The sequence below is a fragment of the Ursus arctos genome, unplaced genomic scaffold (genome assembly GCF_023065955.2).
Source record: "Ursus arctos isolate Adak ecotype North America unplaced genomic scaffold, UrsArc2.0 scaffold_30, whole genome shotgun sequence".
Taxonomy (NCBI): domain Eukaryota; kingdom Metazoa; phylum Chordata; class Mammalia; order Carnivora; family Ursidae; genus Ursus; species Ursus arctos.
Window position 1 is genome coordinate 22,561,952 of NW_026622986.1, and position 17,194 is coordinate 22,579,145.

General features: G+C 35.3%; 1 protein-coding gene across 3 annotated transcripts in view; it reads left to right on the forward strand.

Annotated features, from left to right (window-relative positions):
- The window catches only part of MINDY3 (MINDY lysine 48 deubiquitinase 3), an 80,140-nt gene that overhangs the window by 4,418 nt on the left and 58,528 nt on the right, over nt 1-17,194 (forward strand). For 2 of the 3 annotated variants that reach the window (XM_026479016.4, XM_044392199.3), the window contains exons 2-5: nt 8,049-8,128; nt 11,804-11,864; nt 13,564-13,737; nt 16,995-17,046. In XM_026479016.4, coding sequence (XP_026334801.1) covers nt 8,049-8,128; nt 11,804-11,864; nt 13,564-13,737; nt 16,995-17,046 — 367 coding nt within the window. The remainder of the gene's footprint in view (nt 1-8,048; nt 8,129-11,803; nt 11,865-13,563; nt 13,738-16,994; nt 17,047-17,194) is intronic. The other variant, XM_057304742.1, reaches the window with a different exon arrangement.

Below are 17,194 nucleotides of genomic sequence, written 5' to 3' on the forward strand. Positions count from 1 at the left end.
TGAGGGATTGGTTAAAATATAAGTATCAAATGTATTTATAAGTTAATACATTTATTATAATATGATTTAACATTTTACCAAAGTAATAAAATGATAAGCTAGTATTATTATTGTTATTATGGAGAGAGGGCGAGCGAGCATGCGCAAGCAGGGGAGGAGCAGAGGGAGTGAGAATTTTTAGCGGGCTCCCAGCCCAGTGCAGAACCCGACATGGGGCTCTTCTCATGACTCTGAGATCATGACCTGAGCTGAAGCCAAGAGTCAGATGCTTAACTGACTGAGCCACCCAGGCGCCCTGATACACCATTATTAAGGATAGATACTCCTTTCTCCAAACTACCTGAATCATGTCACCTAAGATCCAATTCTTTTAAATTTAAAATTTGTAAGCTTATATTGACAAAGTTAATTTCTGGTGCTTTGAATACATAATGTGTTTTTTAGTTCAAAGTATCTATCATAATATCTTACATTGCATTATGCTTTACAGTTTCTGGAAGTCTTATTTAATCCTTGCAACAACCCTGAGAGATAGCAAAGGATAAATGTAGTTTTCCTCATTTTTATAGGGGAGGAAACTATGGCACATTTCAGGTTTGACTCAGCCAATATCAATGAGTTTGTAATGACAAACCAAGTCTTTCCCATGGGCTTTTGTTTACTTGGGAGCCTAGAATTATGGAGGCAGAAGTTAAAAAACTGATTTGAATAACATGTATATGCATAGTAAGTCATATGAAAGTAAAAGATTGGAAAATTACAAAGAAGTCGTGGCTCAGGTTTAAATTAGTTATGAGCTATAAAACTGAAAGATTTCTATGTAGTACTGTGGAATGTGATACAAAATTATATATTTAGGATCAGTGCTTTAGATGGCTAATTTCAGATCTAATCAGAAAAAAACATTTTGTGAGAAGATAATTACTTTTAAAAGTAGGAAATAATTTGGATATAAGAATACAAGAGAAGGGGCGCCTGGGTGGCACAGCGGTTAAGCGTCTGCCTTTGGCTCAGGGTGTGATCCCGGCGTTATGGGATCGAGCCCCACATCAGGCTCTTCTGCTAGAGCCTGCTTCTTCCACTCTCCCTGCTTGTGTTCCCTCTCTCACTGGCTGTCTCTATCTCTGTCAAATAAATAAGTAAAATCTTAAAAAAAAAAAAAAAAAAAAAAAAAAAAAGAATACAAGAGAAATAACTGTATATCCTAAAAAATTTAAACTCAAGTGAAACCTTACTATAGAGAAGCCTACTTAGCCTAGTCCTGTTTTAGCATAGAATGCTTAATTTACATTTAGTTGACTTTATTTCATTATATTTATTTCATTATAGCTTTTGTTCATTATCAGCACACTCAAACATGTATACCGTAATTAAACAATTTGGAGTACAGCAGATCTGCCTAGAAGTCTCTCCATGGGATTTTTAAACCTAATATATAAAAGCAACTCTCTGTAGTTCATTTCAGCAATAAGCCCCCCCATGGATCTTGAAAACTGCATTACATAATTAGTAATTTTAAGGAAGGTAAGAATTCATTACTGATTCATGTTTATTACATACCCCAACTGCTTGATAGATTCTAGTTTTCCTTCTGCCCTTAGACCAACATCAGTGATCCTTTCCTTATTTCCAATAGGAACAGAACTGGACGGAGTGGGGGGCCTCTTGGCTTCATCTCTTGTTCCTAGGTTAGACCTCAGATTTGGTTGTCTTGACGTGATAACCAGCACCCTTAGATCTCATTTGTCCTTATTTAATTTGTCCTGTGCGTCGTACCTATTTCTCATCCTCCATATAGCCTGTCTTCTATTTTGTTTCTCCCAGGCTGCTGCATATCGATGGAGAAAATTGTGGTCAGCATCAGTACAAATGTAGTCATCAAACCTTAGCCGAACCCTCAGCATTTCTCTCAGTTCTTTATCTTGTCAGCTTTTCTTAATGTTTTTTAGAATTAACATTCTCCTCAGTTCTCTCTCTCTCTCTCTCATTCCCCTCATTCTTATTCAGTAATATCACTTCCTTTTTGCCTATATCTTTAATTTAGAAGTCTCCTGAGATTCACTTCTTCTGCTAGGCCAATGGCTTCCAAGTTTTTTTTTAACTTGGGGCCCCATTATACTCTGAGAAGTTATTAAGGACTTCAATATGAAAAATAAAATTAATGAGACCTGAGGCATTGTTTTACGTTTCTCTGAGTCTCTCTAATGTCTGCTCATTAGAAGACAGCTGAATCCTCACATTTTCCTCTCTGTTCAGTCTATTGCAGTATGTTGTTAAAAAGTGTATGCAGAAAATCCAGCCTCACAAAGATTGTAATTGGTAAGGTAGGAGTCACACAACGGCCTTTTTAGGCAATTGTGGATATTCATCTTTGATACTACACCAGAACTTGACAGGTGGTAGTTTCTTAGAGGTTATTCACAATATGGAATCTGAAAGCACACGAGTGAATTTTTTGTATTGTTAAATTGAAAACTGTTGGTTTGTCTTGTACTTTGAATGGATCTTTACCTGTGCATTCATTTCTAACAGCACTCATCAGTCATTTGAAAGTTATTGGTCCACCGGTTTTTTCAGACATTCCAAATGATAACACATTTCATTCTACAATATCAGAAGTCACATTTATTACTATCACCACTGATCTCATTAGAAAAATATCTAAGAATTGAGATGTTGTCAAGTTCACACTGGTAGATGCAGGTTTTCCAAAATTTTAGTAACTGCTTGAAAGCCTGAAATTTTGTCACTCGTGAATATAACTATCAGTTATTTTTCTTGAAATACCAGGCTCACTTCATTCACTTCCGAGAGGGGGTTTGCCACATACCCAAGTATGAATAATCATAGTTCGTCAGTAGCTCTTCAGAATAAAAACAGTACTCTACAAAAAAGTACTTCCAGCTTGCAATTCAGAAAATTACACACGTGCTTTTCTTGAGACAAAGATCAGTCATCATCCAGGTATGTAGCACAGGTGCTTTATGGATAGTTTCCATTTTATCAAAAAGACACTTTATTCAAGGTCAAGATGTAATAAAATTAGCATCAGTGAGGGCATTCTTTAAATTGGCTTTTTTGTGTGTGTTTGAGAGAGGGTGGTTTTGTTTACTAGGATGGTAACTGCTAGTACAGTTTAATGACCCTGCCTTTGTGTATGCTAAGACCCCAGCAATCACACCTACTATTGCTTTTGTATGGCTATGAATGTCAACACAGTGTAAAGAGCAAATAATGTCTTAGTGTCCTTATGCGAATTATTTTTACCCTTAGTAGATCCCCTGAGAGAGTCTCAGACCACACTTTGAGAACCTCTCTTTATCCAGTCCTGTCCCCCGCCCCACCACACCACAACTCTTTCAAGACCTAGAGTCTTTAAACTTCCTCTTTCCCATGTAATCACTCTTTTCCTGTTTTTAAACTCATGCCCTTCAGTCTATATAAATAATAATTCTTTATCCAGCTACCCTTCAAGTTGCCATATTTTCCCCCTTCATTTGTTTAACAAGTAGTTTGCATTTACTCTTTCTCCTTGTATTCTGAATCACACCTCAACCCTTTAAAATTTGCTTACTCTCTCCAGTGCTCTAAATATCTTTTTTTGTGTGTGTGTTCCCACTGATGTGCTTAATCCAGTGTTTTAATTTATGTGTTTACTCTCCTCTGCAGCATTTGTAGCAAGTGACTCCTCTTTGCTTCCTGGAGGACTTCATTGTGTTTTTCTCTTACCTTTCCAGTCTTTACCCATCTTCACTGGCTCAGCCTCTGCTTACTTTTTAATGTTCCCAGCTCCATTATTTTTGTTTTACATATTCTCATTTACTTTGACTGCCAATGCTGAGGATGTTTCAAATTGCTGTGTTGAATCTTTTTTTTTTTTTTTAAAGATTTTATTTATTTAACAGAGAGAGACAGCCAGCGAGAGAGGGGACACAGGCAGGGGGAGTGGGAGAGGAAGAAGCAGGCTCTCAGCGGAGGAGCCCGATGTGCGGCTCGAACCCAGAACGCTGGGATCACGCCCTGAGCCGAAGGCAGACGCCTAACCACTGCGGTACCCAGGCGCCCCTGCTGTGTTGAATCTTAATCCCTGTCCTGAGTTCCAGACCCATATTTCCTCACTCGTAAGAAATGTTGCCAAATGAGGGTGTCTGAGTGGCTCAGTCAGTTAAGCTTCTGCCTTCGCGTCAGGTCATCATCTCAGGGTCCTGAGATCAAGCCCTGCGCCGGGCTCTTCACTTAGCGGCAAATCTGCTTCTCCTTCTCCCTCTGTGATATCTCTCACTTTCACTTTCTCTCAAATAAGTAAATAAAATCTTAAATAAATAAGTATTGCCAAATGGTTATCTCACAACTGAACTTGGCATACCTAGAAACAGACTCCTCCATTATCTTTCCTTGCAACAGATCAAAAAAGCGTTTACTGAGCATTAACTGTACAATATACTGGAAAACAGTGGTCAGAACAGGCACGATACCCGTAAGGCAAATAATAAACAAGTAAACAAGCAATAATGTACTTAACACAGATTATGAAATGTACTGGTTGTGCTGGGCGATGGTAGGAGAGATCTCCTTAAATAGATTTATCAGGGAATATCTCTGAGAAGTTAACACCTAAAATGAGTCCTTAAGAATGAGAAGGATTCAGGTTTCTGAAGAGAGAAGGGGAAATGCATGTAAAAAGGAACAGCAAACACTAGGGCTTAAGTAAATACCTTGTGATGTTCTAAAGTCACTGTAGATGGGGAAGAGGAGAGGGAACCAAGGGAATGTGGGTTTGATAGATCACGGTGTCTTTTAAGGCCATGAAAAAGAATTTGGCTTCCATCCTAATTGCCATGAGAAGCCACTGAAATGTATTCAGCAGGCTATGACAAAATCTGATTTCCAAGTCTACAATAGTCCTCTGGTAACTCTATCGTGATCAAATAAGGATGAGGGCGGGGTAAGTGGGGAGGAATGGGGACATCTCATTGGAAGCTCTTAACAGGACTCTAGAAGAGATGACAGTGGTTTGAACCTCAGGGTAGACCAGACATGAGATAGAAATGGACAGATAGAAATCATGTTTTAGGGTCTTGAACCATGAGGATCTTGCCTTAAGATGACAAAGAAAGGGTTAGCAAGTGTTTCAAGTGCAGGCACAGTACGTTCAGAGGGTAAGAAACCTGACAGAAGATGGCTATTTGAGGACCTGAAAGATGCTCAGCATGCCTCAAGTCCAAGAGCAAGAGCGGCAAAGAACGAGGTAGGAGACTGAGGTCGAAATCAGATCGTGCAGGACCGTGTTAAGAAAACTAAACTCTGTTTATGTCTGGAATTGTAATCTGGGCTCTACTTGAGAATTCTCTGATTATAACCAGGAATAGAAATCTTAAGAGTAGATGAGTTACCCAAGGAGAATGTATGGAATGCAAAGAACATATCCTAAAGCCAAGACACGAGGAACATTAGCGCTGAAGAGGAGTTGACTGAGGGGACTGAGAAGAAACTGAAAAGGAAAATTTGCAAAGAGAGGGACCAGTAAAGCCAAGTGGCAAAGGTTTTTCAGAAGAAGTCCACGGTCAGCATTTCAAATGATTCTCTGGAGAGTAAATAAGGGAAGACTTGAAAAATCGCCAGTACTGGTCATTGATGGACTTGGTGAGAATGAATGTGGTGCAGTCAATAGTTGAAAACCAAATTTTGAGGCTTGAATCAATTGTGAGGTAAGGAGATTGAGAGAATGCATATAGTAGACAACTAGGTGGGCTTTGAGAGGGTGGTGTTTGAAGTTTTGGTGTTTTTTTTTTTTTAATGGTCAACTGCATGTTTTAAATTTAGGCTTTACTTTTTTAGAGCAGTTTTAGGTTTACAGCGTAACTGGGGAAGCTACAGAGATTTCTCATATACCTCCTGCTCCCACAGCATGCATAGGCTCCCCTCTTGTCATTACGCCCCCACCAGGGTAGAATTTTTGTTTATTGATGAACCTGCACTGACACATCATTATCACCCAAGGTCCATAGTTTACAGCTCACTCTTGGTGTTGTACATTCTCTGGGTTTGGACAAATGTATAATGACATTTAACCATCAATATGGTTTCACAGTATTTTCAGTGCCCTAAAAATCCTCTGCTTTGCGTACTCATCCTTCTTCCCTTTCTCCCTCCACCAATGCCTGGAAACCACTCATCTTTTTATGGTCTTCATAGTTTTGCCTTTCCCTGGATATACAATAGTTGGAATCATACAGTATGTAGCCTTTTCCAGTTGGTTACATCATTGGGTAATATGCACTTAAATTTCCTCCATGTCTTTTCATGGCTCGTAAGCTCATTTATTTTTTAGTGCTGAATTATATTTTGTTGTCTGGATGTATCGCAGTTCGTTTACCCTCTCATTAACTTATTGAAGGACAGCTTAGTTGCTTCCAGATATTAGCAGTTATGAATAAAGGAGCTGTAAACATCTGTGTGCAGGTTTTTGTGTTGACATAAGTTTTCAACTCTTTACTCAAAGAACTTTGGATGGATTCTTAAGGGTGATTTTTTTTTTTTTTTTAAATATGTGAGAAACCTGTTTAAGTACTGTTTGAAAGAGAGGGATTGAAAGGTTAAGAGAGCAGAGGTGGGATGGAATGGGATCCTCTACGCTGTTTCTTATCTCAGTTGCTATCAGCTAGTGTCTCAAGCTAGAAACTTCAGAGTCTGCTCTCATTTCTTTGCCCCACTTGCACATGCTTATCAAATCTTAATTTTTACCTAAGAAATACTACTTAGATACAGTTTCTCCTCTCCATACTAATGTCAATTTTATTAGGTGGATAGCATCTCTATATGGCTGTTGAAACAGTCTCGTTCCCATTCTGTTCCCTTAAAAAAAAAAAAAAAACAGTGTGATCATATTACAGTTTAGTTAGTACTTGTCATGGTCTGGCCCTTCCCAGTATTAACCTCTTGTCAGCTTTCCCTCCTCCCATTTACCATTTCCCCCATCCTACCCCCATACTACCCTTAAGCAACGTTAAATTTCCCCCTGCCCCGTAAACTTGTCCTGTTTTTACCAAACCTTTTTCCTTTAATAAAGGTAAGTGTTCTTTACCTGAAAATCATTCCTCATCCTCACAAATTCCTATTCAAGATCAGCCTCGAAGTCACCTGTTGTGACTTAACTCAGGCAAAGTAAATCATTCCTTTCTGTATCCATAATACTCTTCCTACTTCTGTTTTAACATTTATTTATTATTTGTTCATATGTCCATGTTCACCTGTACTGTTGGCTCCCGCAGACCAGGGACTTCATCCTTCGTGCATACATCCTAGATGGCTTGCTGTAGTATCTTACGTTCATTAAGTGTTGGTGGGATGAATGACTGCACTACAACCATTAGTGAAACTTTACATATTCCTAGCATGTTGGAATTGGAAAAGACCATTTACACAGAGACCTAGGGAGGCGGAATGATTGCCCAGCCTTGATACAGACAGTAACTCAGTCCTCTGGACTTCTGGCCCTATGCTGTCTGTAGGAACGTCTACTAGTTGCTCTCAGTCAGTGCTGGTTGGTTAATAGTGAAATTGAGATAGAGCTAGTACGAGCACATTCACTGTCTCTGATGCCTTTAATTTTTAGCTTATAGAATGTGACTCAAAGATTTGAATGGAAAAAGATTCTAGATGGAAAGGATCCTAAAAATTGTGTTTGAATTCAGTAGCTAGACTAGTCTTTCTTCAAATAAATTAATTTAGTGTTCTTTTACTAAGGTCCACACTTTATCCACTCAGTCCACTTAGAGGGATCCCTAGGTGCAGATTTCGTGTGTGAATGCATGAGTGTGTTTGTGTGCTTACGTGCATTTGGGGCACAGGGTGGGAGCATAGGCTCCAGATCTTTTTTCAGAGGGTTTCTTGATCCCCCAAAAAGTTAAGAACCACTGTGCCTGAATAACTTGGAGATATTTTGCCTTTGTAATAAGTGACCTTTCTCAAAGCAAAGTACATTAAAAATTCTTTGGGCTGCTGTTTGAATTACCTTTTTAATCTTTGCTACTTGCTTTCATTTTTAGGGTTTGTGTTTAGTGAATCAGAGGGATCTGCATTAGAACAGTTTGAAGGTGGCCCCTGTGCTGTTATTGCACCTGTTCAGGTAACATAGACTACTTTACCAACTCCTTAGAGGGACATGTTCATACGTTTCATACTTGACTTTTCGTTTTCTAATATCTGTATGTAATGAGACATGATCAGTTATCTCTTAACTTTTGTTCATGTAAATTGCTATAAATATCCAAAATAAAAAATGAATTCAGAACATGGGCAGGTTATGCAACGATAGCCTTTGGACTGTCTTTATTTTCAAGAAGACATAACAGGTGTTCCCTGACCTTCAGAAAATGAGGAATTAATGATGATGACATCTTTCTAATATAGTGATCCTGTCAAGTCATAATGTTTTATGCTATTGTTAGGTATATCATAGCAATAGTATTCTTTTCATTTGTTCTTTCTGTAAAAATGATTTTCCTACAAAGTTGAAGATGAGTAATATTTTCATGCTCCTAAAACCTTATACATTTTTAAAATAAACTGTATTTACAGTTTTAGGCTGTTGGCTTTTAAAATAAAATTAGTAATAACTGACTTCAAACAGAATTTCCAAAATTAAAAAAAAAAAAGGTTTTTTTCTTTGGGCAAGATAGTGTTAATCTAAATATATATATATACACACACATATATATATACATATATATATATATACATATATACATATATATATATATACATATATATATGTATATATATATGATTTTGAATCCTAATGTATTGTTTGAATTTCAAAGGCTGATTTGCTGCAAATGTTACATTGTTAAAACCACGAATTGAATTTTCAGTTTACTGTAATACTTTAAATGTCTTGAATAGCAGTGTCACTTCACAACTGTTCTAAGAAAAGCTGGAATTTATTATGTTCTAATCACGTTTTGAAAATACGTATTTAATGTGATATTTATTATTCATTGGGCATAAGGAACACATTCCTGAACTGTTAGCTGCAAATTAAATTTGTCTCTCAAGCCTTATACTCTACATTATTAAATTAAAAATTAATATCTGAAGGAAGCAAAAAAAAATCTCCTTTCATGACTGATTCCAAAATATATCCTTTATAGGTCATCGTTTTATTTCTTTAAAGGTTAAAATTGATTTTTTTTTGCATTGTAGAATTATAAAAAAATTAAGGAAAATTTGAATGTTTGAACGTTGCCTGGGAGTAACTGAATATAAAGAATAAAATTTAATTGTAAATTAGTATTAGAGTTGTTATACTGTTATGCTGAGGGCAGATTTTGGTTGCTCGCAGAATCTTATTATCTGAATTTGAAGATTCCTTGTCCTATCTGTATTTAAATTATATTAACACTGCTCCTCCTGGGTTTTTACTAAAAGTCTGTGAATGTAGTTAACAAGGTATACCACAGGAGTTCCACTTTATAAAATTCAGTAGATTTCCACAATGATAGCTATTTTTTCAAGGGATAATTGTAATGTTCAAAGCCCTCTTGTATCTTTGAGGTAGTAATTTGATTTCATAGTCACAGAAATCTTTTCAATCATAGAAGAATTCTGTGGGGTTTTTTTAATATTTCCCTGTAAAAGTTAAAACAACCATTAGGCCTAATGAAAGGAAATGAGCAAGTCTAGATATTAAAACTTTTTAAACTATAAAAATTAGAACATGGTACTATTGCCAGAAGAATAGGCATATTATGGAACCCAGAGTTAATACAGGAGTAGACCACATTACATATAGCAATTTACCAAGAACTTATCACATACTACAAATCAATGAAAATCATTTAATGAATGTCACTGATATGACTGGTTGCCAATTTGAGGGGGAAAATGAATTTAGATCATCCGATACCATATACCAAATATGTTCTTGATATAATATGTAACCACAGAAAAACTGAAACTAATGTATTGTCAACACTAGAGAAAGGATGAGTTCCAGGCTCAGAAAAATTTTTGCAGTGAATATTAGCAGTAAGTGGATATTGTCTTTCTTATACAAAGAACTAGTACAAATTGGTTAGAAAACACTAAAACACCAGTGGTGAAATGATGTGTGTACAGTCATCACGGGTGGAATAATGAGAGGCAACCAGAGAATCAAGATGTTCGACCTCACTAGGAATCCAAAAGAGTACAGATAAAACTGTAGCTAGATTCTATTGCTTACTCTTTCTAATTTTTAATTATAAAATAATTGCCAGTGCATATACAGGTAGGATGATGCTGGCATATTCATACTGCCATATAGTACATTTGTACTTTGATTTGGGAAGGGATTTTACATTATAACAGGAACCCTAATGCAGATTTTTTTAATGAAATCATAGTACTTCTCAATAAGAAGTTTTTATATTTATAGTACTAAAAGAAAAAAAATAAAAGAAAAAGTTATAAACCTAATATACTGTAATGTAGTTTACACATGAAATGATGTTTGAGTACATTTGGATAGCTCAATAGACATTTAGTGATTAAGAATTATAGTTATGAATCCTGTGGGAAAACAGAAAAATGGGAAACATAATCACATACCCATTATGCTTCTCACTTATAGTAAAAATTAAAACAGGTATGAAAGACTGGAAGGAAGTATATCAAAATACTACCAGCAGTCGTATTAGTGGTGAAATAATAGGTATCCCACCACACTTTTCCCAAATTTTGTAATGTGGTTATACTCCTCAATTTTATGGTTGTTGCTGTACTAGGGAAAAGTCAGAAGCACTTGATTATAATATCTGTAGATTTTACTTCTGTAAGAATGTTGTAGAATATTACTTCGTCTTCTGTTAAAATACTTTGAAGTGATTGCTTATTAGGTGGCAGGTACTGTGCTAAGTGCATTACTTAGATTACTTCATATAATCCTCACTGCAGCCTTTTAAAGTTTATGCTATTATTATTTTTAGTAAAGTAGTGGAACCAAGATGCATGCCTAGGTGTCTCTGACTAAAAGCAGTCCTCTTATCAACACACTACTGCTTTCAGACATGTAAGTGAGAAGCATCGAAGCAACGTTTTTCTTGGATCTGTCCCCTGGAGATTCAGATGCAACAGGTGGAGCAGAAGGGTCTTCATTTTTAATAAACAAGTCAGGTGACTAGGTTGAAAGTGGTCTCTAAACTGCACTTTGAGAAGGAAACACTGCTGAACTGCTTTCTATCAAATCATTAGTGTAACTCAGTTGACTCACTTAAGGAAAGGTGAGAGATCAGTTTGTTTTTTCTTTTAAATCTTACAACTTTTTTTTAGTTAAATCAGGAAGTTGGAACTCGTAATAAAGTGAGGAGTCTTGTAGTGATGTTCTCATATCACAAATCAGAGCTAATAGAGCAGAACCACTTTTGTATTTTGATTTCTTTTCCCCCAAGGAGTCTAAAAGAAATGTAGACTTGATCATGTTTCTAGGGTCTTCACTTTGTGAATGAGCAATAAGTTTCTTTAATTTTCTGGTTATGTGTTTGTTATTTTGAATCAGTTGAGTCAATTCTTCCATTTGCCAGAAAATACGTATCATGAAAGAAGAATTTTTTGGATCTAGAATCAAGTTTATAGTAGTATATTCTGAATAATATGCTCAATTACTATTGAATGTGAAGGGAAACTATCTGAGATTTTTATAGTACTATTGAGTAGATCATAAAGGGGCACATCTTAGGGGCTTTTTTTTCCATTTGAAAATAAAAGAATAATGTAAGGTGTGTTTATAATGCATTCTAATAATTGTTGCTTTAATTGTGTAAAGGCATTTCTTTTGAAGAAGCTCCTGTTCTCTTCAGAGAAGTCTTCTTGGAGGGATTGCCCAGGTATGATAGTGGTCTTCTGTAAACTTTTCCTTCACCTTCTAATTTATAGGTGATCTATGCAGCTTTCATTGGCAATAGTTTAACAGAAATTATGTATCTTAAAAAGTAAACTACAAACGGGGTATCTTTTCTTGAGGCTTATTTTTTTTTTCAGTGTTTCAGAAAGTTTCATGAGCAGTGACTCCAAATTTAAATATGTGTATTCCCAAATTTGGTTTACCCAAGAGGTCTAAGACAGGATAATAGAACTAAGGGCAAAAACCTTTGGCCTCTCACTAAAAAGTGGTGCTGTTTCCCCGAACTGTTAAATGATAGCATACCATAAGGAATAGTCATTTGTGTTTGTTTTGTGTTACTTAGCTCTGAGCAAGAACTGAATTATCTATGTGTTCCTGCAACTTTTAGTACAGTGCCTTACACAATGCAGATAACACTGCAAGTATCTCTGGATTAAATTGCAAACGAGGCTGTCCTAGCTTCTGCAACATGATTAGGTCAGAGAGCTGTGTGGTGCTACCTGATAATAACAAACATTTGCATTCCACTTGACAGTTTACAAAGTCTTTCGTTCAATAAGTGAACAATTTCATGTGAACATCACAATAATTTCTGGAAGAATGCGAGATATATTATAGTCCTAGTTTGGTATATAAAGGCAAAACAGTTTCTGTTCCAAACCATACCCATAGAATCTTCTAGTGATTGTGAATTTAAGAGCTAACGTGTCACTCATGTATTTTTAATTAATTAATAGCGGAAATGCAAAGTAAATTGTGGTAGAGAAGAAACCAAGAGATACTATTGTTAATATCACTGTCTTATTGATAAAATTTATAGTATTATACAGATATATATTCACATTGATAAAATACATAGCATTGTCATAAATGTAAATGTCGTGGTTACAAAATGAATGACCTAATTCTTGCCTTTAAGAACTGCTAATCTAGTAAGAGAAGTAGATTCTCCTCATAGCATAGAATTTTACATAGGATGTGTACACATCGTATCCCTTTGAAAGTTTCAGGGGCAGCACTACTTTTGGAGAGCGATATTGCTTGGAAAGGAGACGTGGCTAAGGCTCAGGAAGAAATTGAGCATTTTTTCATTGCCCTTTTCTATAAAAGTCTGATGTTCACATCACTGCAGTATAATATCAGGAGCTTCTGTATTATGCAGCATGACTATGACGGCGTCTGCTAATGTAATGAATTGTGGTATTGTATGTGCTGACTGTGTGTTGTCTCATTATCCTTACCCCTGTGGGACAAGGAGATCAAAGACATTAGACTAACTCAGAAATGAGGAAAAAATAGAAGTCTCAGCAGGCCTCACACTGTGCCTGGTTCTGCAGTAAAGGAGACCTCATGGCTCCCGTGCTCCCCTTCGCAGCCCAAGGAAGGGGAGCGATCAGTACCAGCTTATTCCAAGTAACATGTCCTTTCTCCTAATGTTTATTAATTCTTCATTTTTCAGGATTCTTTTTCTAATTAATGGCAGTATTTAATAGTGATGACATATTAATCCTCAAGCACATTGTTGGTTTTTTTTTTAATGCAAGATTGTTTATTGGAGGGGAAGAATCCTCCACTTAAAATGCTTGATTTTCATTATTAAAACATTCTTAATATTGTTATCCATGACAGGATTTTTTCTTTTCAAAGAAAACCATCATAACTGATACTTTGGTTATTTTTAGAGGAAGAGCGGAAGGAACTCCTTTGTCATACGTTATGTGATATTTTAGAAAGTGCTTGTTGTGACAACTCTGGATCATACTGCTTGGTTTCCTGGTTAAGAGGAAAGACAGCCGAGGAAACGGCTAGTATTTCTGGGAGTCGTGCAGAGTCTAGTTGCCAAGTGGAACATTCTTGTAAGATACATTTTTATTTCCTGAAGTAATTTCTTATACCTTTGTTTTAATAAAACTATTGAAATTTTTAAAGAGAAAATATTTAAAATTCTCATAACACATCTCTTTTTTTAGCCTGAGCTTAATTCATGAGCCTTAGTATTTTTCATTTCCCTGTCAATTATTTTAGCTTCTGGAGGATATTGCACTTGTTTATCATGTCGTTTTTGGAAAAAAGAAAGGAATTGCATCTCTTAAACTTTTCTAAAAGTTTTAGTTAATTTCTGCTTGATGACAATCTCTTCTGAGCTTTGGAACTCTCATTTAGAAAGTTTAAAGACCATAATCATACATACTTTAGTTTTAGATGCTTTAATGTTGGTTTTCTTGGTATTGGAAAAAAGGAATTTTGGGGGATATTAGAAAATTTCTGAAATATCTTTAGTTTCTTAGAGCAGAGATGGGGACATTATTCTTCATTACATATTGTTTCTTTTCTTCCTGAACTTTTTGGACATTATATAATACAGTCTACATATATGGATTATTTTAAGGTAGTTTTAAAAAAGGATTTTAATTATTCCTTCATTTAAGTTTTTCAGTATTGAAGATTTCTCTTTAAGAGCTATTCTTTTTCATAAACAATATATATTCTGTGGATTTTAGCCTTTGAAAAATCTTACGTAATAGACCTCAAAACTGCCAGAATGCACTAGTAAAATGGAGACTTCTGGTGGTGCTGAAGGTAGATAAAGAATTGCTTTTCGGTTTTTCTTTTCAGGAATTATCTTGCTAGTATGTGACTTTTGATAACTGGTAGTTTCATGTGCTTATATTGAAGAAGTGACTTATTCTACCTATGATGCTTTCCATTAACTATCATCTCTGCAGAAATTATTTTTAACGAAACTGGACACCTGATTTATACAGAGTAAATTTTGATTACTCACGATATACATCTCGATTTCCATGTAGGATTATCCCTGAGGCACGATTATCTCCACAGGCTGAAATGACTCTGATATATCAGCGCCGCCTTTTCCTGCAGTTACAGTGGCAAAATCTAATAGGAGGACATTTGCAAGGAATAATTTTTAAAATTTAAACAGTTGAATGATGTTTCCTTTTGAGGCCTTTTAAACATAGCCTTTCAAAAAGAATTTAACATACTTTTAGAGTTGATGATGACAGCTGAAGAAAACAAGTGGAAAATATTCACAAGGATGATAGTCAAAAATCTTAAGATTGGTTTTAAAATATTTTCCAGGTTTTACTGGGTTGCATGAAAGCACGTTTAATACTTGCATTTAGGACTTTAAAATTCTGACAGAGGAAGAGTTGAACTAATTAAAAGTTGTTTTAGAGAATACCTGCTTAAAGCCAATCTGTATATTAATATGCAAGAAAATAGTAAGGTCTTTTAACATTTTTCGTTAGTATTTTTGTAGTACACTCTGTACTTACCATGGGGTATACTGTACATTTCTGTAGTTAGAGGTGCAATCGCTCTGGGTTAAACAGCCTCATAATGTATTAACTTTGGTACTTCAGTAGCTACTTGAGGTGGGCATAGGAGATTGAATTTCTCTTCAAAAAACGTAGTTTAGTAGTTGTCCAATTCACTTTGCCTCATTTTAAAAGTGGACATGAAATAAAACCATATATTAAATCTGTTTTTAGGACTGTAAAAATTTGAAAAGTTTTGTTAACTGAAAATTAGAGAATTTAGATGTTGACAGATGCAAAGAACTTACATCAGAGTTTTTATTCCGTATAACAATCTGTTTTACCTGTTCTTTCCTTTGTTCCCAGCTATGTTCCTTTTCTTGTGTTTTATATTTTTCACCATCCTGCCTGCTAAGCTTTTTATTTTGCTTGCCTCTTTTTTCTAAATTATTATCTTTATGTCTACTTTCATGGTGTATACCCAGTAGGATTATTTAGGTTATCAAGCACTGCAGAGCAATTAATACAATTTGGAAAAGGTTAGGTCAAATTTTTATTTTATCCTGAAATTTTATACGTGAACTGTTTTCCCCCTTGTCGGTAGTACATTGTGCACAAACATTAATTTCATTGGCTTGTGTGGTGTGTGTAGTTTTGGCTTTCGGTAACGCACACTTGTTTGCAGTAGTGAATGCTCAGGTTCAATTTCAGTTTGTTTCCCACACATATCAAAAGCTTATTGAAATTAACCCATTTGGACTGGTCAAGATTTTTAAAAGTAGTTTAAAACATTTGAAAATTAAAATGATTTTAAAAGGAAAGCCTAAGGAAACATTTTTAATTGTAATTCAGAAAATCCTAATTTTGAATTCATAATGGATTTCTTTCATTCTCTAGTAAGAATTAATATTTAAAAGTACTAAGATTTGCTTTATAAAATATATATGAAATTTTTCATTGTGATAGAGTATTTTAATTCACGTATGAGATCTTTAAAGATGTTATCTTTGTAAAGGGAGCCAAAACTCTCTGGATTCAAATCTCAGCCTGCCGTTTGTTGCGTTGTGCTCCAGGGAGGCTGCCTCTCTGGCTCGGTTCCTCTTCTGTAAAATGGGGATAATAGGGTTGTTAGAGGAATAAATGAGATTAAGACCTGTAGAGCATTTAGAAAGGGGCCTGGCACTTAGTATAAAGTGCTGCATAAACATTACCTTGGATCTAAATGATTTCTTTTATTTCCTTTGTTTTTTTTTTAATTTATAATTGTACTGTATTAATGATCATAATCTAAATAAGTTACTGAAAACTTCCTTAAGAGTTGTACAAATGAGGAAACAAACTTAAAGCTGTCGTTGAACCTGGGTAGTTTCAAAGTGCTATGCCTTTTTATACACATTAGTTTAATAATTAAACATTAACCTAAAGATTTTATATTATAAAGGAGAAAGATTAGCTATGATGATTTTATTTGGATCTATGAATTGAAAATTATTTAAAAGTGCAGCACACACTTCAGTGATGTGTGAAGCACTCTGTCAATAATTTCTCATATTTTATATACTATCCTAGCCTAACTGAATTAAAAATAAGTGTTTATTATTTAATCACCCTTCTATATTCTCAGTATTATGTCCATTTTAGTTATAGTCATGGTAACTAAGATCCTGAAAGATAAATTTGTGTTATAGTAAAGTTGAAAATAAATTGAGAATTTTAAGGGAGTAAGGAAATAGGGAGAATTTCGATTGCTTGAAAGTATTTACAGCCTGCTGTGTGTATCTTGTGTCATTTATTTGCCATGTGTAGTGCTGAAAAGTGTCTTTTATGTATAGCTGCCTTGGCTGTCGAAGAGCTTGGCTTTGAGCGATTTCATGCATTAATTCAGTAAGTAACATTGGAACATTTAAAATACTTACCTTGTGGACACATTGCCATTTTAAGTCTGTTCATACTGTGGAAAGGTACTTAGATTTATATACTTGAGGATTAATTTGTTATCAGTTTTTTTAAGTAATAATTTATAAATGTTTAC